This window comes from Phyllobates terribilis, unplaced genomic scaffold (assembly GCF_046119375.1).
Source record: "Phyllobates terribilis strain yellow unplaced genomic scaffold, ASM4611937v1 Scaffold_1__5_contigs__length_1240528914, whole genome shotgun sequence".
NCBI classification, from domain to species: Eukaryota; Metazoa; Chordata; class Amphibia; order Anura; family Dendrobatidae; genus Phyllobates; species Phyllobates terribilis.
In genome coordinates, this window is record NW_027362761.1 from 415,384,643 (window position 1) to 415,411,405 (window position 26,763).

General features: G+C 42.5%; 1 protein-coding gene across 1 annotated transcript in view; it reads right to left on the bottom strand.

Moving 5' to 3' along the window:
- LVRN (laeverin) overlaps positions 1 to 26,763 on the bottom strand; it is a 201,705-nt gene that overhangs the window by 71,295 nt on the left and 103,647 nt on the right. The window contains exons 4-5 of the mRNA XM_073677039.1: positions 4,722 to 4,848; positions 623 to 777 (exon numbers count right to left, since the gene is read on the bottom strand). Coding sequence (XP_073533140.1) covers positions 623 to 777; positions 4,722 to 4,848 — 282 coding nt within the window. The remainder of the gene's footprint in view (positions 1 to 622; positions 778 to 4,721; positions 4,849 to 26,763) is intronic.

Sequence of the window (26,763 nt, forward strand, 5' to 3'; positions counted from 1 at the left end):
CTATTGTGCTGATAGCCAAAAATAATTTTTCAATTTGATCAATAATTATACTACTTTCTACATCAGGAACTAGATCTGGCTAACACAAAAAATAGTTGTGTAATGTAGTCGATCAAAATACTGCAGTATTCAAAATCAGTAAAGTAAAGTAAAGTGCTAGTGCCAAGCAGCAGATGATATCATAGCAAGGATGAAGTGAAAATAGGATATATATATAAATAGTATAAATAGTCGGCGGACTTACAGTTATGCAGGAGAGGTGTCCATGAGCCCTGTAGCTGCACCCCGACGATGCCGTTTCGCCTCACTTCTTCCAAGGCCCCCCTTATTTTAACATTGATTATTTTATTTTTTGATTTTATAAAATATTAAATTTTTACTTTTTGTTTATACTCCTTTGTACCCAAGACTATACGTCGGTGGGTATTGTGTTATTAGAATTCAGAAGGGGTTGTCTGAATAATGGAAAACCCCATAAAAATGTTATAATGTCTTTGTTTTCATAAAAAAGAGAATCATGATTTTTGTTAGAAAGCATCATTATCATTGAGTTCTAATTTGTTTTTAAGACCTAAGAAGTAACAATGTAATAAATAAAGATTTGGGCCATTTTACCACATGCCTGGTGTCCTATCTCATGAGCAACAATCAAGCATGTCAAAGCCTTGGAATTGCTGAACTTCTGTTTGGGATCATACATCAATGAGGTTTCTTGAAAGGTTATTAGACCCCAGTTCTCCATTGCAGCAACACCGATGTCAGGCATTGCTACCAGATCTGAAAGAGAGGAGATATTTTTTCATCATTCTATGAGCTAGAAATGATGGTATGTCGGAGTATAAAATGTATCTGAAATAAGGAATATGATGTTTATAGTTTACTGGTAGGAAGAAGTGTTAGGATGCAAGAGTCCACTCTCAATACAGAGTAACCGTCGTTTTCATTTTTATTTAATAAATCAATAGTCCACATTAAAATAAGCAACTGTGTAATACAGTAATGACCAAAAGTTTAGCATTTTTTTTAAAAGGTGTGATTACTTCTGTCTGGTTGTTGTGATGCCATTTTTCTGGTTACTTTAGTAAACCGGAAGCAAATGGTTGTCAGCAATAAGGATGCTAAGAAAATTGTTTTTGACATTGTTTTATCCCTTTATGTGTTAGTTTTCAACATTTGCTGGGCCAAATGCTTTGCATATTTTGTCATGGTTAGTAGAATTTTGCCTACATTTTTTTATGTGTGTTTTTAGGTTAAACATGACAAAGACAAAGCCAAATTTATCACTAGATGTCAGGAAGCTTATTATTCTGAGTGAAGTCAGGCAAAAGCCAAAAAGAGGTAGCTATAGAATTCACCTGTTCTCAGAGTCAAGTGTCACGTAAAGAAAGAAAAGGTTATGGAACAGCTGACAAGCCTAGAAGTGGACGACCACAGAAAACTACTCCAGAGTTGATCACATTATTAAGAAAAAGTCAGTATGTGATGTCCATAAAAGTGCTGTACAGATTTCGCACCAAATGAATGAAGAATATGGGGTTAAAGTCAGTCACCAAATTGTGGGGCAACGGCTAAGAGCAGTAAGGTTGAATGCACAAGTTCCAGTCAAGAAGCCTTTCACCTCTGCAAGGAACCGGAAGGTCTGACTTGAGTTTGTCAAAGAACTCAGCCAATGGAGAGAGACAGATTGGTCTAAGGTGTTGTGGTAGGACGAATCCAAGTTCAGTCTGTTTGGTAATGATGGCAAGCACCATATATACCGCCCAATTGGAAAATGTAATGAAGTAAAGTACCAAACACCTAAAATGAAACATGGTGGTGGCAATGTCATGGTTTGGGGCGGCTTTTCTGCTTCTGCCATTGGCCCTCTGCATAGAATTGATGGAAATATGAATGCTACCACGTACAAGGATATACTGGAGAATGTACTGCTGCCACATGGTAAAACCAAAGTAGGCAGTGGATGGAGATTCCAGCAAGACAATGATCCTAAGCACACATCCAATCTAGTCAAAAATTGGTTAGCAAAGAAAAATGTTTGCCTGTTGTAATGGCCAAGCCAATCACCTGATTTATACCCTGCAGAGCACCTTTGGGATGAGTTAGGGCGACTAGTTAGGGCTCGTACCCATAGCAATAAAGATGAATTGTTTGCAGATTTGCAAATGGAATTGAGAAAGATCCCTCAAGATGTCTTGAATACCCTAGTGGCTTCAATGCCCCGTCGATGTAGTGCAGTAATTAAAGCAAGAGGTTATGCTACAAAATACTAAGTTATGGCATTGTAAACAATGAGTTACTCTCTATGTTGTGATCAGTAAATAGTATATGCAAAACTTCTGTCAGTCAGTTTTCTTTAATTAAATGACCATACCTATATTCAAAAGCATTTTGGTTAAAATGAAGGTCTTGCATGATGACAGCTTCATGAACTTTCAATTCATCACCAGGGAAATGGCATCACAACCAGACAGAAGTAATCACACTTTTTTTAAAAAAGCAAAACTTTTGGTCGCCACTGTATAGCTTAGAGAGATCTGCTTTTTTCACCTCTTGCACTTTTGCTCTCATTGAAGACAGATTTACACATTACTGAGATAGGAAATGCAATTGGTGTTTTTAAAATCCTATGAAGAAGCGAGACAAGAGGAGCTAGAGGCAGATGCAAACATTGTGCTGCAAGTTCTCCTGAAAAGACAGTTACAGTTCTCCATAGAACTTTAAAAGAACCAACTGCCATCTCCTATCTCAGTAATGGGAAAATCTGTATTCACTGAAGATACATTTTACCTGTGAATTGTTAATTTTGAGAATGACTGATCAGTCCAGGAAGAGAAAGAAGCCAATTTCTTTTATAAAATATATTATGAAGTTGCTTATTTTTACATGTGCTATTGATTTATGATATAAAGTTAAATTGATGGTAACACTTTAAGATGTTTCTGGATACTGAAGGAAGAGACTGGGAATGTTATCTTATACATCTTTTGTTTGCTTACATAGAGGTACAAATACTCTCACTATTTTGACTGCTCTATCTTATGGTGGTCTATACTTTTCTCATTTTCCCAGACCAGAGAAAAGATGGGGTGGAAGAGTGGACATACTTCATTTCCTATAATGGACTTTCTAGGTCTTTCCCCTGGCACTTTCACTTACATTCTCCTCATTCTCAACACACTAGAATTCAGTTCATCCTCTCTGCGAGTAGCAAATGGAACAACCTGTACCAGTTCTTGTACTATTTTGATGTACCATTCTCATTACAGGTGTTTGTAGCATCCTGATTGACAAACTCATCTTGCCATCTGGAGAGAGCAGGTTACTATCACAGCCGTTAATGCTAGACAATTAGCTACCTATATCAAAGTTAAAGGGAACCTGTCAGGTGATACATGCTGCCTAAACGGTGGGCAGCATGTACCAGCCACTGGCTGTACAATCACAGCCATGTAGGTTTGACTCTGAGACGCTGTGGCATTTCAAAGAAAAACATACGTTTAATAGCCACCGGTGACCGAGGTGAGCGGGAGACTAGTCGTACAAGCGTGTGTGTCCGGCGGATTCTCACCCCCCGCTGATGGTGACTGGCAAGCCTCTGCATACGTACGCGTACAACTCATGACCCTGATGGTTGAGGCCACCACAAGCCCTACAATTCTACATGCTACATCCACAGTAGGGCAGTTTCATGCCTCAAGATACACCATGAGCATTACAATTCTGTTTATGCCAGAACTGTAGAAAAAAAGACACTGATCATACATTGATCTATTGGCACTACACAAAAATTTACAAAACTGAACATGAGGTTCTTAGTTTAACACTCCGATCAGACTATATGAAGCCAACTGCCATGTCATGGCGAACCTCTTAGTGGGTCGCTAGCCTACAAAGTGTTGCGCTGGAACCCACTGAGAGGTTTGCTGTGACGTGGCAGTGGGCTTCATATAGTCTGATTGGAATGTTAAACTAAGAACCTCATGTTCAGCTTTGTAAATTTTTGCCTGGTGGCAACAGAGCAGTGTATGATTTTTGGATGTGTGATTACAGTTCTGACAATTCTGTTTATTCAATTAGATTCAGCTGTCGATCACTGACAGCGACAGTTATATGCTTTTGTCAGACTTGCAAGCAAGCAATCACAATCACAATGGGTTGCCCGCTGGAGGCTGGCTTCATAGGAGACTGAATTACTTTAGATTCTTATTCTTAGATTCTGTAGATTATAAAGTGTAAGTGATCAAATGATTGCAGGTTCGAAAAATGTTATGGAAATGTAACTAAATTTTTTTTTTAAACATTTTAGAAAAATAAAAATTTTAAACATATTAGAAAAAATATATATAGAAAAATGTTAATTATCCACCTCATCTCCCTTTTTCCCCATTCAAAAATAGGGAAATAAAAAAAATAAAATTGTTGGTATCACCTTATAGGTAAAAGTCAGTTTTCGGTCACTGCGAACAGCCATTGGATACTGAGGCTGTATAGGACCTTTAAATAATTGTGAGCCATGCCGGGACAGGCCAGAGGACATTTTCTCCCATGCCCATTCCTTTTACAACCATGATTTCTCTAGACGTTTTAGAGTAAACCATGTATATTTGTAATGCTACCTGTGATGGTGCAGCATCAAACTGATGACAGGTTCACTTTAAATTAAAAGGGCGAGCTTTAATTCTAAGTAATAATTAAAAATGTAAAGTGAGAACAAAGCACACCTGTTTTTTGTAAAGGATATGTTACATTTAATAGATCTTCCATAAAAGAAAGAAGTGGCCCCACGATATCCAAAGAAAAATTTGCATTTCCGTTCTTGATCACTTCCTTACGCGCCCAAACCCGTATCTAGGACGACATAAGAAAAAAAATGTTTCAATCGCAGGAAACAAAGCACACATTATAATAACACAGCTCAGCAAGTTGTACAAAATCAATAAGAAAGAAATAAAGCAATGAACTAATTTCTAAGAAATAAACTGAGTACTAGGACTTTTAAAAAATGTAAATGAAAGTTTCAGGGCAATCTTACTCTTCTCTCAAATTATCCACACAAAACACAATTCTCTGTGCAGATTAATTTCATAACATATCTTTGTAGAAGTTGGCGCCTCTTTTTTTCTGATACAAAGCCCCAAATCATTAAAAAAAATCCATAAAATTTAAATGATAAAATTCTGGCTGCCTGCAAGCACCTTAATGTGGATCCTAAGAAGTTTATTACATGGACATAGGAGACTTATAACCTTTACACTGGATGGGTGATAAAACATTTGATCAGTGGGTTTCCAATAGCAGGCAGTCATGCAGTGTTGCAAATAAGAACATAAATCTCAGCCTCCTGGACTTATAAAAGTTGATAAGATTTTTTTTTGTTTTTAGGGCCTGACCTGGACCAACTTATTTAATGTTTCTTTTACCAGTTTGGGGAGACATCCAAAGTTATAATTGATCCAACCAGAGATTTGACCCTACAGGAAACTTTGGATTACTTTTGTATTCATTCTACCTCTTGTGTTTTTATACTAGGGCGAAGAATAAAGAAACTGGAAGCTGGAATAAGCCTTAAAGGGAATGTAAAATGAGAAAATGATCCATTGTTTAAATTTTGCATTAAATGTTTTTTTGAAATATTTTTGGCAATATATTTTTTTTTTTTTACATATCACAATCTGTATTAAAAAAAAAAAAATTGTGCAATTTTAACACTGGCCACTAGGGTTTTGTAGACTTTAAATTCATAGCCACAATGGTCAGATCCCAACCCTATCTTTTGTATTGAAGTGTCAAAAGAGCCTGTGCATTGTTCAGAGAGGGGAGAACAGGGTCTGGTGTGAAATCACATTGTGTTTGGTGGATCCTGTGTTATTAGGTGGGTAAAGAGCGGCTACCTGTCATTGTAATTCTGCCTCTGATGATAAGGAGCCTGCTGAAAACACTTCCTGAAGGGAAAGGAAGTATGAGCCTAAAAAGCTCCAGTAACCAGTGTGAAAATTGCAGGTTGACTAATTTTTTTTCTTTCGCTAAAGCTGATAATATTAGTAAAAAAAAAATTGGCAAATGTTTTTATTAATATGAGTAACACAAAACTTGATTTAAACGAGTCATTTTCTGATTATAGCTTCCCTTTAAGCATCATATCATCATATGCTGTTAGTGTGTATCTTAGTGTCCTCTTTTTCCTTATGAGCATACTCTTGGATGAGGTAAGGAGGAATATGGGAAGAGACATTATGTCTCATAGCTGGTGTTTCCTTTATTCATTGAAAATGTCTTTATACAATTACAAGCTTCCAAGCAATAATAGAGCAGGGAACATATATAGAAATGAGAACAAGGGAGCGACTTCTTACAAAAGCCATAGAGCAGACTCCAACTAATAAGAAACAATCTCTATTTACACCTTAATGGTTAAACATAATAGTCTTAAAACTCAAGTTCAGTATAATTAGAATAGAACATACTATTCAGAAATAAAACTAATTCTGATATAATAACATATTCAGGGTTTTTTTTACGCTAATTTACAACATAACAATCAACATCTGCTTTCCACAGGGCTGGTTTATGTGAGATTTTATGACTATGTTATTTAAAGCAGAGCTCCAGAAATCTTCTGATTGCAGCTCTTAACATTCTACTCTCTGTAGAACTGACATGAATGTTTCCATTCCTTTGATGCATATACCCTTCCTCCGCTTCGTCTCTATGCCCTCCAGAATATGCTCCTTTTTATTGCTTCACCTTACAACTAAAGTCAACTTGCACCACAAACTATACAAAAAAACCAGAAATGATTTACTAGACAGACATGCTTAGGAAATACTGTAACGGGTAAAGGGAACCTATCATCATGTTTCCCCTTATTGAAGCTGCCAGCTCGTTATGTACCTCCTAATTAAGGACCCTAACAATCCATTCTTCCATTCTGTGTGCCCCTGCATCAGGCATACCACTACATATGATCTTTATACACCACTCTCCCTGTATGGTAATCAGTGCTCATCAGTCCGATGGGTGGGAACGGACCAACCTCAACACTTGCTGTGAGCTTCCTAACCTTTCCCCATCAATCAAAGGCATCAGGTTAGCAAGTTCACAGTAGGCACCGAGGTTGTAACATCAATGACATAGACCGGGATTACATGAGTATATTCCACGGTCCCCTCTAACTTTAACATTCTATGATTCTATGATATGTTCTGAAGGGCTTAAGCACCGTCTTTTCTGCATCATTCATGGATTATATGTAGGACATATTTTCACCCTTATATATTTCTGCATTTGACTATTGATGATACATACACTGCTCAAAAAAATAAAGGGAACACTCAAATAACACATCCTAGATCTGAATGAATGAAATATTCTCATTGAATACTTTGTTCTGTACAAAGTTGAATGTGCTGACAACAAAATCACACAAAAGTCATCAATGGAAATCAAATTTATTAACCAATGGAGGCCTGGATTTGGAGTCACCCCCAAAACTAAAGTAGAAAAACACACTACAGGCTGATCCAACTTTGATGTAATGTCCTTAAAACAAGTCAAATGAGGCTCAGTATTGTGTGTGGCCTCCACGTGCCTGTATGACCTCCCTACAATGCCTGGGCATGCTCCTGATGAGGTTGCAGATGTTCTCCTGTGGGATCTCCTCCCACACCTGGACCAAAGCATCCACCAACTCCTGGACAGTCTGTGGTGCAACGTTACATTGGTGGATGGAGCGAGACATGATGTCCCAGATGTGCTCAATGGGATTCAGGTCTGGGGAACGTGCAGGTCAGTCCATAGCTTCAATGCCTTCATCTTGCAGGAACTGATGACACACTCCAGCCACATGAGGTCTGGCATTGTCCTGCATTAGGAGGAACCCAGGGCCAACCGCACCAGCATATGGTCTCACAAGGAGTCTGAGGGTCTCATCTCGGTACCTAATGGCAGTCAGGCTACCTCTGGTGAGCATATGGAGGGCTGTGTGGCCCTCCAAAGAAATGCCACCCCACACCAAGACTGACCAACTGCCAAACCAGTCATGCTGAAGGATGTTGCAGACAGCAGATCGCTCTCCACGGTGTCCCCAGACTCTGTCACGTCAGTCACATGTGCTCAGTGTGAACCTGCTTTCATCTGTGAAGAGCACAGGGCGCAAGTGGCGACTTTGCCAATCCTGGTGTTCTGTGGCAAATGCCAAGCATCCTGCACGGTATTGGGCTGTGAGCACAACCCCCATCTGTGGACGTCGGGCCCTCATAGCACCCTCATGGAGTCAGTTTCTAACCGTTTGTGCAGACACATGCACATTTGTGGCCTGCTGGAGGTAATTTTGCAGGGCTCTGGCAGTGCTCCTCCTGTTCCTCCTTGCACAAAGGCGGAGGTAGCGGCCCTGCTGCTGGGTTGTGGCCCTCCTACGGCACCCTCCACGTCTCTTGGTGTACTGGCCTGTCTCCAGGTAGCGCCTCCAGCCTCTGGACACTACACTGACAGACACAGCAAACCTTCTTGCCACAGCGCGCATTGATGTGCCATCCTGGATGAGCTGCACTACCTGAGCAACTTCTGTGGGTTGTAGAGTCCGTCTCGTGCTACCACAAGTGTGAAAGCACAACCAACATTCAAAAGTGACCAAAACATAAGCCAGAAAGCATTGGTACTGAGATGTGGTCTGTGGTCCCCATCTGCAGAACCACTCCTTTATTGAGTGTGTCTTGATAATTGCCAATAATTTCCATCTATTGTCTATTCCATTTGCATGTGAAATTGATTGTCAATCAGTGTTGCTTCCTAAGTGGACAGTTTGATTTCACAGACGTTTGATTGACTTGGAGTTATATTCTGTTGTTTAAGTGTTCCATTTATTTTTTTGAGCAGTGTATATACTGTACATGGTAGTGTATTGTATATCTATTAACTGGTCATTGATCCATATTCTACCTGTATTATGCATTGTACTTGTGGAATTCATTTGAAGGAACTAGTGACTATTGTAGGGCATCACTAGGTTTACCCAAGGTGAGACCACATTGAGCGGGGGCTTCACTCTTGCGTTGATTTGTCGGGTGCTAACCTTTGCATTTACAGAGATAGAGAAGGAAAATTACATACATATTAGTTTTTTCTCTGTATGCACACGATAATCACTACCTGACATCTTAGGTCTCCCTTGTGTGTCTATAGCACAGTTTTAGTTGACCATGGTATATGTTTTTCATGTGATATAATTCATTTGTTTAAATTTTTTTGTTTTTTTGGGTATTTGGAAAATTTATATTTTCAATAATATATTTGTGATTTTAGGGGAGTATTCTTGTTTTGAAACATTTTTTCCTTGTATCTTTGATTATGAATATATACTAGCAATCCGGTCCATATATGTACGATGAAATGTGGTTGTGTGATCCCAGCCTTAGAATTATCTGAGTTTTAATGCATATCTAAATAAAAAGTGATTTTTATTATTATTAGCATGGTAATTTGCACTATTTTTTTATTTCTATGACCAAGGTCTGTGGGATTTCTGTTTATTGTAATTGAATGGGTGCATCCCGTGTTAGTGAAGTGGGTTGATTTAAGGATTGTTGATGTTATAAATATCTTAGTATTAATGCATTTACCATAATACAATATAGTTTATAAATGATTATGTCCACAATAAAAGCTATGGCTGCTTACCATGATATTTGTAGATCAATAAGTGGCTATTGCCTTAATTCACTTAATTCACAAGACAATTATTTGTCTTAAGTTACATAATTATCATAATATGGGATCAAAAGTAGAATTTTAATAATTTACACAGTAACTACAAAGACTTGTAAACTATTGCGTATGAATGTGTGTATACACAGTAGATAATTTGCATCAACAAAATGTCATTCATATACCTGCTTTAATCTGTATTACCAGGTGATCCAGTAATCATCAAGCAATAATGCAATTTTCCTATTATTTAGGCTGTGTCACGAGTGTGTCAGAAGTGACAGACAGTCGACCTCCAGTAGGTTGCAGGAGATCTCTTTGTTTGGCATTACAGACACCTTCTTAGAAGCTGTATCTCTAGGACCCAGCGGCTACCTTCCTCTGGCTAATTAACACCCTGGCCTGGGTGTAAAAATACCTGCTGTCTGCTAGAGGGAGGTGCCGACGATACTCACATTACCCCTTATGAAGGCTCGGAACAAGTGTATTACTTCTTCTTCTCTGGAGCTATGAGGATGGGTGTTTCTCTCTCTGAAGTTGACTAAAGCTAAGCTATCTTCCCTTGTTTGTTCCCCCTTGTTGTCTTTAGTTGTCAATGGGGATCGACTAGCGCTCATCCCCCTCCCTTCCCTAGCCAGGGCCTAATGCCAGGGAAAGACAGGGCAAGGTTCATGTGCGGCGATTGGTGAAGAACCAATATAGGGACATTAGTGGAGACAGGGTGATATTAGATCAGCCTAGGAGGTCTCCACTACCCCCTTTCCCTAGTGTCTGGGTTCCCTTTCCCTCTTCCCTTTGTGTTGCACTAAGTCTTTCCCACACCTTGCGTGACATTATCGCTGGCCAAGCACATTTTGAAAAGGAAAAAAAAAAACTGACACTTTGTTTTTTTTTGTGTGTGTTTTTTGGGCGTGTTTTTTTCCATTCTCCCTGGTATGGGTTCAGTTGCAGAGCTCGCAGAGCGGCTGAGCAGTCTGTCTCTGGAGGTGAATGACCTCCGCTGTGAGGTTCAGAAGCAGCATCAGCGGCTACAGATCGCCAATGTGGGGGTCTCAGCAGGTAGGCCTGTCCAGCCTGAACCCAAGGTTGCCCTCCCGGACAAGTTTTCAGAAGATAGGGACAAGTTTTTTGTATTCAAGGAGGCCTGCAAACTGTATTTTAAACTTCGTCCTTACTCCTTCAGAAATGAGGAGTAATGGGTTGGAATTGTGATCTCTCTACTGCAGCAAATCCTCAATCATGGGCGTTTTCTTTACCGCAGGACTCCAGTCTGTGGAGGGGTTTTTCAGGGCTCTGGCCCTCATTTATAATGACCCTGACCGAATCGTCTTGGATAAGTCTAGGCTACGTCACCTTCAGTAGGGAAATCTGTCAGTGGAGACGTACAGTTCTGAATTCCGTAGATGGGCAACGGATTCCAAATGGAATGACTCAGCCCTTAGAAGTAAATTTTGTGAGGGTCTTACTGAAAGATTGAAATATGCCTTGGCAGTATATGAAACCCCTCAGTTCTTGGAGGCTGCCATGTCGTTGGCCATACGTCTTGATAGACGCCTTCGGGATAGACGGGTGAGACCACCTTCTCTGGGGCCTTCTTATCGGGGTTGTGCACTAGTGTTGAGCCACCCCTGTAGTGTTCGAGTTCGGTTCGGTTCGTCGAACACCCGTGTGTTCGCCGAACTGTTCGTCGAACTGTTCGTCGAACTGTTCGTCGAACACCTTCGAACACCGTTAAAACCAATGGCAGGCAAACAAAAACACATAGAAACACATAGAAAACACCTTCAAAGGTGTCCAAAAGATGACAAACTGCTCAGAAGACACAACTAACACATGGAAAAGTGACAAGTACATATAGTCATGCGAAAAGAAAAGAGGTGGAGGAGTAAAAGGAGGGGGAGACACAGATATAGGCATGTCATGCCCTTCTAAAATCCAAAAAGTGAGAAGCCGACACGTTCAGTCCGCTCCTGCCCGTGCAACCTCCATGTCGCCGGGTTTGTGCCAGAGCCGCGGTGAACCCTGACGGCCAGCCCCCCTCTCCCAATACTGGTGCCTGTCCGCTGGTGGGTCGAGCGAGCCCCCCTGTGGTGGAGGCAGCTCTAAGCTTTTTAATTTAAATTGTCTCTCTAATTTGAATGAATACACTTTAAATCCATTTACAAGGATCTATTGGAGGGCAAGTCTCATGCCAGCAGCCGCGTAATTCCAGCTCCAGTAGCGTCCACTAAAGCTGCTGCAGTTAAAAAGCTTTTATAAGGATCGAGCTCGGCTGTCCACCGCAAGGCATCCTACTGCCAGTCCCAGCCCCTATGCCTTGGGGTGCCTCCTGATGCTCTTCACTGAGTATCCCGTGGTCCCGAAGCATTTCCTTTGAAAAAATTAAGTGTCCAAACTACAGGTGGTGTAGCTTGCTTAACAGCCGGGATAATCCGCTGACTAGCAGACACTGCTACTAGGCACAAAGTATTTCCTGGGCTAGATGCAGTTAAAAATTTGTAATTAGATACTCTCGTTGGATGCTGAGAAAGCATTCCATAGAGTCTCCTGGCACGCCATATATGATTCTCTTAAAAAGCTTGGGGTAGGGGTCTAGGGGACCCTTTTATAGCCAAAATCACGGCCCTGTATCACAATACGTCACCTAGGCTGAAGATAAATGGAACTGTAGCACCCTGAGGGCTCGGTTGCTACAGAGGTATTGCACCTCACCCAGAGGTGTGATATCTCACTCTCAGGTAAGGATGGAGTGTGGATCAGGACCCGACACCTGCATGCATTACACCACATTGCCATGGGGCAGGGCGACCAATATGCCTCTGAGATGGGCACGACAGTCCCTGTCCCTGGCTGGAGTGGGGGGAGGGAACACTGGGGAAGGGGAACCCTGTAGTGCAGGAGCAGGGAGGAAGCAGTTCCTGTGTGCATTGAGAAGGGAGTATAAAAGGTGAGCACCATCTTAGTTCAGTGCAGAGAAGTCTGAGTAGAAGTGGCAGGGAGCAGGGGCTCTGCATGAGCTCTGCTCCGGAGGCGGGCCTAGTAACAGAGGCCCAGGCCTGGAAGAGGGAGAAGGAAGGAAGAGGAGCGGAGAAGGCTCCAGGAACGAGGAATGAAGGGATCCCAGGGGTGCGGACGGGCGAGTCGCCACCGCACACCCGAATCCACCTGCGTGGAGGGGTCAGGCCAAAGGGGGAGACCGGTCCCTGAAACTAGTGGAGGCAGGAAACGACCCTCAGCTAGAAACCGGAGGCTGTGACATTTTATGTGGCGCAGCCCCTCGCTACACCCGCTAGGAAGGCACCACATAGGGTCAGGGAAACTGGCGCCAAGTTTACCAAGAGGAGGCCCGAGGCAGCTGGACAGAAGGGTTGGTAAGAAAGGCCAGACAAAGGACACACAAAGGGGGTCCTGTGAAGCGCTCCAAAGTTATCTGGGAGCTGTCTGAGCCCCTCACCTGGTGAGCACAGTACGACGTGGGCAGCCGTTACCTGCAGACGTGGTCTGGATAATAAGAACTGTGAGTAAAGGCCCTGGACTGCATCACTGACTCCGTGTCGTTACTGCTGCTGCCCTGCACCATCACCCCCATCCTCCGCATACACTGCCCTGAGGCTATACTCCTCCCGTGGGGAGTTATGCTACGCTCTGCTGCACCCACAACACCAGCCTCAGCGGTCTGCCCTGCAGCGGCGGTTCACTCTGACCGCAATCCACGGGTGGCGTAGTCGGACATTTAAACATCAAAACCACATAAATAGTTCCGCCACTGGTTTGACCACCCTGAGCCACGGAACCGGGTCACCGCCACGCAGACTACAACCACCAGCATCCACCAAAAAGGGTCCGGCTCCGGGTGTCCCAAGGCCCAGGGGGTGCATCAGAACATTTTCATCACCTTTCACAATCACCAATGGGACAAGGCAGGGATGTCCTCTGTCCCCTCTCTTATACATCCTAGTGACGGAGCACCTGCTCTCATCAATTCGCCATAACCCCAATATTAGGTGGATTGAGGTGGGAGGCACCGAGTACAAGTGCTCTCTATTTGCTGATGATGTCCTAGTATATATCACTCAATCACATATATCCATCCATGCTGTTATGGCTGAAATAGATCACTTTGTTACATGGTCAAATTTTAAAATCAATGCAGCGAAGTCTGAGGCCCTCGATGTCTCCCTCCCCAAATCCATATAGGATTCCATCCAGTCCAACTTTCCCTTTGCCTGGCCCTCACAGGGTATCAAATACTTAGGAATTCCTATTCATAGAGACCTCTCCCATCTATGTTATCTTAATTTTGGGCCCTTTATTGAACAACTCCATACAGACCACGGTTGGCAAGTTAGAACTGTAAGATTCACTACGTGAACCACTGGTGTTTTGTGGAAAAGCACATGTACACTGTGTTCCAAATTATTATGCAAAAAGCGTTTAGGAGTGATAAGGGAAGAATTTGTTTGTTTGTCAGTTAAACTCATTGATGGTGATGTGTGTCAGGGCTCTTTATATCACTGTAAGCAATTGCAGACACCTGTGCTAATTAGTTTGGCAGGTGTGTCCAATGAAAGGCAAGACTACTTAAGAAGGCTGTCTCACATTATTAAGCAGCCTACATTTTCTGCCAAAATGGGAAAGAAAAAGGATGTGTCGGCTGCTGAGAAGCAACAAATTGTGGAGTGTTTAGGTCAAGGCATGACTACAATCAACATTGTGCGATGATCAGGATGAAGTGTCTTGGCAATCAAGAAGTATGTAGCTGATTCACAGTACACACGTGTGCGTGCTGATAAGGGCAAATTGAGGACTCTTTCCTACAGGCAATTACGTCAGGTTAAAAGAGCAGCGGCAAAAAAGCCTTGTCATAGCAGCAGACAAGTTTTTGAAGCTGCTGGTGCCTCCAACGTCCCCCGAACAACAAGATGCAGGGTCCTTCAGAGGTTTGCAGCTGTGCATACGCCATCCTGTCGACCTCCTCTATCCACTTCACACAAGCAGAAACGGCTCCAGTGGGCCAAACATTACATGAAGACTGATTTCAAAACTGTTTTGTTCACGGATGAGTGCCGTGCAGCGCTCGATGGTCCAGATGGATGAAGTGGAGGATGGCTGGTTGATGGACACCCCACGCAAACACGGCTACAGCGCCAACAAGGAGGAGGTGGAGTAATGTTTTGGGCTGGAATCATGGGGAGAGAGATTGTCGGCCCCTTTAGGATCCCTGAAGGCGCTGAAGATGAACTCCATAATGTATGCGGATTTTCTCAAACAGCACTTCCTGCCATGGTTCAAGAAGAAGAACCGTGTATTTCACAGCAAGATCATTTTTTTGCATGATAATGCACCATCTCATGCTGCACATAAAACATCTGCATCTCTGGCTGATATGGGCATAAAAGGGGACAAACTTATGGTGTGACCCCCATGCTCCCCTGACCTCTACCCCATTCAGAACCTCTGGAGCATCATCAAAAGGAGTGTCTATGATGGCGGGAGGCAGTTCACATCTAAGCAACAGCTCTGGGAGGGTATTCTGTCCTCATGCAAAACAATTGAAGCAGAAACCATCCGAAACCTGACAAATTCAATGGACGAGAGAGTTCAGAAGCTCCTTTCGAACAAGGGGTCCTATGTGAAAATGTAACATCACCTAGAATAAAGTTTTGAGTTGAAAACTGTTTGATTTCAGTTTCTAATAACCTGTTAATGCTTATAATTTCAAAAATGACCATTTTTTTGGTCTTTATTAAAATGAAAAGGTTGATCGAAAAGTTTGGGGATCTAAGAGTGTCATGATTACTTCGAATTCTGACAATATGAGGGTCGTGTTGCAGGTAGTGCAGCAAGAAAGCACTTATGTGTCTTGCGCATCTCGGAGCCCCAAAATTATTTTCCGGGCTAGATGCAGCTAAAAATTATTATTAATTTTAAATCTGGTGGAGCTTAGTATAGATGGCCTAATAGGATCAGTGCTGCACACTGCTACAAAGCCCAAATTATTTTCCAGTCAAGATACAGATAAACATGATTAGTAATTTTAAATCTGGTGGAGCTTATTATAGATGGCCTAATAGAATCAGTGCTGCACACTGCTACAAAGCCCAAATTATTTTCCAGCCAAGATACAGATAAACATGATTAGTAATTTGAAAGCTTAAAACGGTTGGTAGGGTGATTTTAACCAATCATCAAGCTTTTACTCTCCCCGGGATGACACAGGGGTAGAAAAGTCGTTTCGGATCCATGATTTGTTCATCTTTATGAACGTGAGTCTGTCTACATTATCAGTGGAGAGCCGCGTGCGCTTATCTGTCAGCACACCACCAGCAGCGCTGAACACACGTTCAGACAGAACGCTGGCTGCGGGGCATGACAAGATCTCCAAGGTGTAAGTGGCTAGCTCTGGCCATTTATCCAGATTGGAAGCCCAAAAAGAGCAAGGGTCCAGTGACACAGTCATGGCTTCAATGTTTACTTGGAGATACGCCTGTACCATCGTCTCTAGGCGATGACTATGTGTCAGACTTCTTGTCTCCTGTGGCCATGCAAAGGATGGGCTAAAAAAGTGGTGAAATGATTCCGCAAAATTGATGTTACCAGCAGATACTGTGGTTCTGTTACGGTTTGAGTGCTGAACACTTGACGGTCCCACGGTTGGCAAGTTGGAACTGTGAGATTCACTAGGTGCACCACTGGTGTTTTGTGGAAAAGCACATGTAAGATTCTGCAACAGTCTCTGCTGATACTCCTGCATGCGTGCATCCCTTTCTATGGCAGGAATAATTTCTGCAAATGTCCTTTTGTACCGGGGATCTAACAGTGTGGCAACCCAGTAGTCAGGATTATTTCTAATTCTCACAATTCGAGGGTCATGTTGCAGGTAGTGCAGCAAGAAGGCACTCATGTGTGTTGCGCATCCAGGAGCACCAAGTCCCTGTTGTGTTGGTGGCGAGGTAACAATCATGCTTCCTTCCTCTGTCCTCTCCCCCCAACCTCGCACAACAGAAATGTGATCAAGGTCTCCCTCATCTGATGAGTCTTCCATCAGTTCGTCCTCCACTTCTTCCTGGGCTCCTGCACCTTCCTCACTAGTTTGGCTGCTACCATGCACCCTGGTAAAACCATCTCCCCCACCCTCACATGCCTGCCGCCTTGGTGCTGCCGACCGTCTGGACCTTGCAGATGTTAGCCCTTCCGCATACAACTCCTCCTCCTCTACTTCCTCCACCTCCTCTTGTGCCACCACCTGACTCCGAATTCTGTTTAACATGTGCTCCAGGATGTAAATCACCAGAATAGTCATGCTGATAATAGCATCGTCAGCACTAAACATCTTCGTCGCCATTTCAAAACTGTGCAGAAGGGTGCATAGGTCCCTGATCTGAGACCACTCCTCCAGCGTGATTTGCCCCACCTCTGGATCTCGTTGGCCCAGGCTATACGTCAGAACCTATTGCACCAGGGCTTGTCGGTGCTGCCACAGTCGCTGCAACATGTGCAGAGTTGAATTCCACCGGGTAGGCACATCGCATTTTAGCCGGTGAAGTGGCAGGCCCAACGACTTCTGTAGAGATGTAAGTCGCTGAGCTGCAGGATGCGAACGGCGGAAGTGAGCACACAGCGACCGTGCCCTCTGCAGAAGGCCATCTAGTCTGGGATAGTGGGCTAAAAATTGCTGGACAACCAGGTTCAACACGTGAGCCATATAAGGCACATGTGTGACATTGCCCCGGCGAAGGGCCGCACCCAGGTTTGCAGCATTGTCGCACACGGCCTTCCCTGGTTTCAGGTCCAGTGGAGACAACCATTCATGAAATTGGTTCTCCAGAGCTGACCACAACTCCTCAGCTGTGTGACTCACATTTCCCAGACATTTCAAAGTAAAAACCGCCTGATGATGTTGAGCCCTACTGCCAGCATAGTAAGGAGGTGTGCAGGATCCCTTCTGCGCAGTTAGAAAGCTTGTGGCATGACCAGACAGGCTTTGGGTGCAGGTGGAAGACCGAGAGGAGGTTGAGGAGGCAGAAGCAGTGGAGGAACTTTGACATAAAGAGGATTGACGCACAACTCGTGGGGACGGCAAGACTTGGACAGCAGCCCCTTGTCCTGCTGTCACCATAGTTACCCAGTGCCCAGTCAGCGACATGTAACGCCCCTGTCCATGCCTACTCGTCCAAGTGTCTGTGGTGAAATGCACCCTGTCACACACAGAGTTTCTCAAAGAAGCGGTGATGTTGTGTGCGACATGCTGGTGGAGCGCAGGCACACCTTTCTTTGAGAAGTAGTGCCGACTGGGCATCTAGTACTGGCGCACTGCGACGGACATAAGGTCTCGAAAATCTTCTGTGTCCACCAGGCGGAAAGGCAGCATTTCTGTAGCCAAGAGCTTGCAGATGGTGAAATTCAACCTCTTAGCTTTCTCATGGCTAGGAGGAAATGGTCTTTTACTTGTCCACATCTGAGGGACCGAGGGCTGGCTATTGTGCTTAGACGGGGTTGATAAGGGTGTCCCCGGCAAACTGCCGGTCTGTGAGGAAGATGCAGGTGGACATGTTAGGTTGCCTTGATCCAAAGGTGGTGCTATCGATGTCGGACAGCGCTCAACACCAGCTGGTGTTACCACCTCCAAAGAAAATGATGACCTGCCAATCACGCTGGCTGTTGCGGGTAAAGAGGTGGCAGGTCTGCGCCCCAAAACAGGTGTGACTGCTGTCCCCCCAGTCACAGAGGATGAAGAGGCCGCGGATGCACAAGATATGGCAGACGGTGGTTGGCCCGGCCGGCTAGGCCGCATTGTAGCACACTGAGCTTCCCACTGCAACTTATGCTTCATGTCCATGTGCCGGTTCATGCATGAAGTACTCAAACTATGTATTATTTGGCCTCTACTTAGCTTTTGCTGACAAATGTTACAGATAACACGAGTTGGGTCATCTTTATCGATCTTAAAAAATGCCCAGGCTATGCAAGGCTTAGCACCCATGCGACCTGAAGAGCCACCACGACTTGTGGTGAGAGGCAGAGTTGTGTTTGAGGATGCAGTTGTTGACGTGCTTCCAGTACTACGTCTCTGTCCAGGAAGGCGCAACCTGACCTCGTCGTCACTAGCATCTTCCTCCACCTCCTCTGCTGACCTCATCTCTTGGCTGACTGTGGGTTGACAGTAAGTGGGATCTCCAACCTCATCATCATCACCCTGTGCGTTATCACACCCGTCGTCCTCAGAGCCAACCTGTTCCTGCCCTGACAAAAAACTAAAGTTGTCGCTCCAATCAGGTATTTGAGTCTCATCATCGTCTTCCTCATTGTCTCCACCAACAGGAGTTACAGTTTGGGAATGAGGGTCTACATTATGGTCAGAACCTTCTGCGTCTGGTCCTGGATCCGACTCATAAAGATTCTGGGCATCAGTGCAGATCATTTCCTCGTCTGGATTCACAGAAGCGCTGGAGTCGACCTCTGATTCCCAGGCTATAGTATGAGTAAACAGCTCTGCAGACTCAACCATCTGTTCTACCTCATACTCAGACGGGCAGCTGGAGATTTGGGAGCTGTGAGGAAGCAAGTGCGATTGGGGTGACACCTTTGAGGACTGGAGTATTTGTGATGTTGAAGTTGATGTGGAGGAGAGCCCACTTAAAGGAGCACTTGATATCCGTTGAAGCACCTGCTGTTTTTGTGCCTCATCTGGAATTTGTAGCGATTGGCGTGGCCGTAAGAAAGGGATCTTATCACATTGTCCGCTAAAAGAAGTAGACATTTTAGTTTGACTGGAAGATGGTCTTTCTTCTGCAGATGTTACTGTTGCTTTAACACCTACCCCACGGACACAACCTTTTTTCCCCTTCCCAACACGCCTATTCCCCTTTCCACCAGCAGCAGGCCTTTTTCCACTCATTTTGGTGGTTAACTAATTCACAACTCTGGAGTTGTTTGCACAAAAAAACAATGGATGGGAACCGAGCAGAGCTGAGTGGCCAAACTGTGGTATTAGGCCAAAATTATTGACTGGGTTAGATGCAGAAAAAAATTATATTCAATTTGCAACCTGATGGAGGTCAGTATAGATGGACTAATAGAACAAGTCCCACACACAGCTAGAAGCCCAAATATTTTTTCAGAGTTAGATGCAGAAAAAAATTGTATTCAGTTTGCAACCTGATGGAGGTCAGTATAGATGGACTAATAGAACAAGTCCTACACACAGCTAGAAGCCCAAATATTTTTTCAGAGGTAGATGCAGAAAAAAAATATTTTCAGTTTGCAACCTGATGGAGGTCAGTATAGATGGACTAATAGAGAAAGTCCCACACACTGCTAGAAGGCCAAATATTTTTTCAGAGCTAGATGCAGACAAAAAATTATTTTTAATTTGCAACCTGATGGAGGTCAGTATAGATGGACTAATAGAGAAAGTCCCACACACTGCTAGAAGGCCAAATATTTTTTCAGAGCTAGATGCAGAAAAAAATTATATTCAGTTTGCACCTGATGAAGGTCAGTATAGATGAACTAATAGAACAAGTCCCACACACAGCTAGAAGCCCAAATATTTTTTCAGAGGTAGATGCAGATAAAAATTATTTTTAATTTGCAGCCTGATGGAGGTCAGTATAGATGGACTAATAGAGAAAGTCCCACACACTGCTAGAAGGCCAAATATTTTTTCAGAGCTAGATGCAGACAAAAAATTATTTTGAATTTGCAACCTGATGGAGGTCAGTATAGATGGACTAATAGAGAAAGTCCCACACACTGCTAGAAGGCCAAATATTTTTTCAGAGCTAGATGCAGACAAAAAATTATTTTTAATTTGCAACCTGATGGAGGTCAGTATAGATGGACTAATAGAGAAAGTCCCACACACTGCTAGAAGGCCAAATATTTTTTCAGAGCTAGATGCAGATAAAAATTATTTTTAATTTGCAACCTGATGGAGGTCAGTATAGATGGACTAATAGAGAAAGTCCCACACACTGCTAGAAGGCCAAATATTTTTTCAGAGCTAGATGCAGAAAAAAATTATATTCAGTTTGCAACCTGATGGAGGTCAGTATAGATGGACTAATAGAACAAGTCCCACACACAGCTAGAAGCCCAAATATTTTTTCAGAGGTAGATGCAGAAAAAAATTATATTCAGTTTGCAACCTGATGGAGGTCTGTATAGATGGATTAATAGAACAAGTCCCACACACAGCTAGAAGCCCAAACATTTTTTCAGAGGTAGATGCAGAAAAAAATTATATTCAGTTTGCAACCTGATGGAGGTCTGTATAGATGGATTAATAGAACAAGTCCCACACACAGCTAGAAGCCCAATATTTTTTCAGAGGTAGATGCAGAAAGAAATATATTCAGTTTGCAACCTGATGGAGGTCAGTATAGATGGACTAATAGAGAAAGTCCCACACACTGCTAGAAGGCCAAATATTTTTTCAGAGCTAGATGCAGACAAAAAATTATTTTTAATTTGCAACCTGATGGAGGTCAGTATAGATGGACTAATAGAGAAAGTCCCACACACTGCTAGAAGGCCAAATATTTTTTCAGAGCTAGATGCAGATATAAATTATTTTTCATTTGCAACCTGATGGAGGTCAGTATAGATGGACTAATAGAGAAAGTCCCACACACTGCTAGAAGGCCAAATATTTTTTCAGAGCTAGATGCAGAAAAAAATTATATTCAGTTTGCAACCTGATGGAGGTCAGTATAGATGGACTAATAGAACAAGTCCCACACACAGCTAGAAGGCCAAATATTTTTTCAGAGGTAGATGCAGATAAAAATTATTTTTAATTTGCAGCCTGATGGAGGTCAGTATAGATGGACTAATAGAGAAAGTCCCACACACTGCTAGAAGGCCAAATATTTTTTCAGAGCTAGATGCAGACAAAAAATTATTTTGAATTTGCAACCTGATGGAGGTCAGTATAGATGGACTAATAGAGAAAGTCCCACACACTGCTAGAAGGCCAAATATTTTTTCAGAGCTAGATGCAGACAAAAAATTATTTTTAATTTTCAACCTGATGGAGGTCAGTATAGATGGACTAATAGAGAAAGTCCCACACACTGCTAGAAGGCCAAATATTTTATCAGAGCTAGATGCAGATAAAAATTATTTTTAATTTGCAACCTGATGGAGGTCAGTATAGATGGACTAATAGAGAAAGTCCCACACACTGCTAGAAGGCCAAATATTTTTTCAGAGCTAGATGCAGAAAAAAATTATATTCAGTTTGCAACCTGATGGAGGTCAGTATAGATGGACTAATAGAACAAGTCCCACACACAGCTAGAAGCCCAAATATTTTTTCAGAGGTAGATGCAGATAAAAATTATTTTTAATTTGCAACCTGATGGAGGTCAGTATAGATGGACTAATAGAGAAAGTCCCACACACTGCTAGAAGGCCAAATATTTTTTCAGAGCTAGATGCAGACAAAAAATTATTTTGAATTTGCAGCGTGATGGAGGTCAGTATAGATGGACTAATAGAGAAAGTCCCACACACTGCTAGAAGCCCAATATTTTTTCAGAGGTAGATGCAGAAAAAAAATATATTCAGTTTGCAACCTGATGGAGGTCAGTATAGATGGACTAATAGAGAAAGTCCCACACACTGCTAGAAGGCCAAATATTTTTTCAGAGCTAGATGCAGATAAAAATTATTTTTAATTTGCAACCTGATGGAGGTCAGTATAGATGGACTAATAGAGAAAGTCCCACACACTGCTAGAAGGCCAAATATTTTTTCAGAGCTAGATGCAGAAAAAAATTATATTCAGTTTGCAACCTGATGGAGGTCAGTATAGATGGACTAATAGAACAAGTCCCACACACAGCTAGAAGCCCAAATATTTTTTCAGAGGTAGATGCAGAAAAAAATTATATTCAGTTTGCAACCTGATGGAGGTCTGTATAGATGGATTAATAGAACAAGTCCCACACACAGCTAGAAGCCCAAATATTTTTTCAGAGGTAGATGCAGAAAAAAATTATATTCAGTTTGCAACCTGATGGAGGTCTGTATAGATGGATTAATAGAACAAGTCCCACACACAGCTAGAAGCCCAATATTTTTTCAGAGGTAGATGCAGAAAAAAAAGATATTCAGTTTGCAACCTGATGGAGGTCAGTATAGATGGACTAATAGAGAAAGTCCCACACACTGCTAGAAAGCCAAATATTTTTTCAGAGCTAGATGCAGACAAAAAATTATTTTTAATTTTCAACCTGATGGAGGTCAGTATAGATGGACTAATAGAGAAAGTCCCACACACTGCTAGAAGGCCAAATATTTTATCAGAGCTAGATGCAGATAAAAATTATTTTTAATTTGCAACCTGATGGAGGTCAGTATAGATGGACTAATAGAGAAAGTCCCACACACTGCTAGAAGGCCAAATATTTTTTCAGAGCTAGATGCAGAAAAAAATTATATTCAGTTTGCAACCTGATGGAGGTCAGTATAGATGGACTAATAGAACAAGTCCCACACACAGCTAGAAGCCCAAATATTTTTTCAGAAGTAGATGCAGATAAAAATTATTTTTAATTTGCAACCTGATGGAGGTCAGTATAGATGGACTAATAGAGAAAGTCCCACACACTGCTAGAAGGCCAAATATTTTTTCAGAGCTAGATGCAGACAAAAAATTATTTTGAATTTGCAGCGTGATGGAGGTCAGTATAGATGGACTAATAGAGAATGTCCCACACACTGCTAGAAGCCCAATATTTTTTCAGAGGTAGATGCAGAAAAAAAATATATTCAGTTTGCAACCTGATGGAGGTCAGTATAGATGGACTAATAGAGAAAGTCCCACACACTGCTAGAAGGCCAAATATTTTTTCAGAGCTAGATGCAGATAAAAATTATTTTTAATTTGCAACCTGATGGAGGTCAGTATAGATGGACTAATAGAGAAAGTCCCACACACTGCTAGAAGGCCAAATATTTTTTCAGAGCTAGATGCAGAAAAAAATTATATTCAGTTTGCAACCTGATGGAGGTCAGTATAGATGGACTAATAGAACAAGTCCCACACACAGCTAGAAGCCCAAATATTTTTTCAGAGGTAGATGCAGAAAAAAATTATATTCAGTTTGCAACCTGATGGAGGTCTGTATAGATGGATTAATAAAACAAGTCCCACACACAGCTAGAAGCCCAAATATTTTTTCAGAGGTAGATGCAGAAAAAAATTATATTCAGTTTGCAACCTGATGGAGGTCTGTATAGATGGATTAATAGAACAAGTCCCACACACAGCTAGAAGCCCAATATTTTTTCAGAGGTAGATGCAGAAAAAAAAGATATTCAGTTTGCAACCTGATGGAGGTCAGTATAGATGGACTAATAGAGAAAGTCCCACACACTGCTAGAAAGCCAAATATTTTTTCAGAGCTAGATGCAGACAAAAAATTATTTTTAGTTTGCAACCTGATGGAGGTCAGTATAGATGGACTAATAGAGAAAGTCCCACACACTACTAGAAGGCCAAATATTTTTTCAGAGCTAGATGCAGATATAAATTATTTTTAATTTGCAACCTGATGGAGGTCAGTATAGATGGACTAATAGAGAAAGTCCCACACACTGCTAGAAGGCCAAATATTTTTTCAGAGCTAGATGCAGAAAAAAATTATATTCAGTTTGCAACCTGATGGAGGTCAGTATAGATGGACTAATAGAACAAGTCCCACACACTGCTAGAAGCCCAAATATTTTTTCAGAGCTAGATGCAGAAAAAAATTATATTCAATTTGCAACCTGATGGAGGTCAGTATAGATGGACTAATAGAATGATGCTATGCCCAAAATATTTTACTTCACTAGGTGCAGTAAAAAAATTGGTATTCTATACACAGGTGGTATATCTTGCAACACAGATAGGCTACTCCACTGACTAACACACTCTGCAATAGGCCAAAAAGGATTAGCTTTGCTAGATTCAGCCAAATGCTGTGAAAAAAACTTGCACAGCACTGGCACAGACCTGCCTGGCAAAAACTGATAGGAACTGATGTAACCTAGTCCTGAAAAGGACTGCAATTACAATTAGTCTTTACTCCCACAATCTATCTATTTAAGGGCACAGACCTGCCTGATAAAAGTCGTAGGAAATGCTGTAACCTAGTCCTTAAAAGGACTGCAATCACAACTATTCCCTACTCCCAAGCTATCTGTAGATTTGTGCGAAAATTGGCTTGAAATTAACAAGGTATAGCGCACACAGCAACAGCGGTGCCGTCTAACACGCAGCTGCAGCAGTGAGAAAATGGTGGCGACGGGGAAAATGGCTTGGTCTTATAGGGCAAGGACATGTGACATACACTGCCAATGACACATGCCCTTGCTTGTGTGAAAAAAAGCACTTCGCTCCGTGTGTGCGCTGCTGATAGGCTGACAGATTGCACCTCCCCACTGTAAATGCGGGAAAGAGAAAAAAAAATGGAGATCTTCATTATTCCTGCAGAGATCCATCCCCTGCCCCTCCCCCCACCCCGCTGTACACTCAAACTGCGTATTAACATTAATTTTCATCATTACTGAGAAAAAATCCAGTTATGATTTTGGTGCACGAACAGTTATCGAACATAACCTCGAACAGCCGAATTTTTCTCAAATCGTTCGTGTTCGCCGAACGGCTCGAACACCGCCCAAAACAGCTCGAATTTGAGATTGGCGAACAGTTCGAGTCGAACAACGCTCATCTCTATTGTGCACCTCTGCCGGGGGAGCAGTCTGGGGGTGAACCAGTACTGGAGGAGGTGGAGGAGTGGAGGAACCCATGCAGTTAGAGGGTGTCTCTGCATCATACATTTCCCCTGAGATTCGAAAGAAAAAAGGCATATTTTTTTGTGGGAAAAAGGGACATCGTGTTGGGACCTGTCCTTCAATTCCTAAGACTCGAGACTCGATTAACTCTTGGTAGTCTGGAGTTGGATAAACAAGGGGTGCATTTGTGGCCAACCTGCCGTTCTCGGTTTGTCCTGACAGCAGAGGTGGTGCTAGAGTTCAAAACCGAGAAAATTTCTGTGTTTGTTGACAGTGGAGCCGGAGTCAGCATGGTTGATGCTGACTTTGTGAATACTCATGGTCTTGCTTGCTGTACTTCAGCCAAACCTATTTCCATCTTTGCCATTGACTCAGCGCCACTTGCACAGAAAGCATTTACTCAGATTGTACATAATGTAAAACTGAGGGTGGGGTCAGTTCATTGTGAAATAATCCCTTGCTATGTCCTTCACAGTCTTCACACACCTATTGTTTTGGGTATTCCTTAGCTTGTTAAACATAATTTGTTGGTGGATTGGCAAATCGGGAGATTATTGAATGGGAGATTACTGCCATGAGAACTGTTTAGATATTTCCCTTGCTACTGTGTCTACGGAAATATTACCTGCTTTTCTGTCTGGTTTTGAGGACTTTTTTTCTGAGAGGGGGTGTCAGGATTTGCCTCCTCACTGTGCATATGACAGTCCTATTAACCTGACCCCCGGAGCTAAACTACCCAAGTCCAGACTGTGTAATCTTTCTGGCCCTGAGAGACAAGCCATGAGGGATTTCATTGCGGACAGTCTGGAGAAGGGACATGTCAGACCCTCATCTTTGGCTGTGGCGGCAAGGTTCTTGTTTGTGAAGAAAAAAGATGGCGGTCTACGTCCCTGTTTAGATTTACGGGAAATAAATCAAATTACCATCCGTGATCCATACCCTCTTCCTCTGATTCCTGATTTGTTCAGCCAGGTTGTAGGAGCTAAGGTATTCTCCAAGTTGGATTTAAGGGGAGCATACAATCTATTTAGAATCAGAGAAGGGGATGAATGGAAAACAGCGTTCAATACCACTGAAGGTCATTTCGAGAGTCTGGTTATGTCTTTCGGTTTGACCATTGCACCTGCGGTATTCCAGCATTTCATCAATTATATCTTCCATAATTTGGTGGGGAGGTGGAGAGGTTTGTGGTGGTCTATCTGGACAATATGTTGGTTTATTCACCTGATTTTGAGACACATCGGGGGCATGTTAAGCAGGTGGTACAGATAT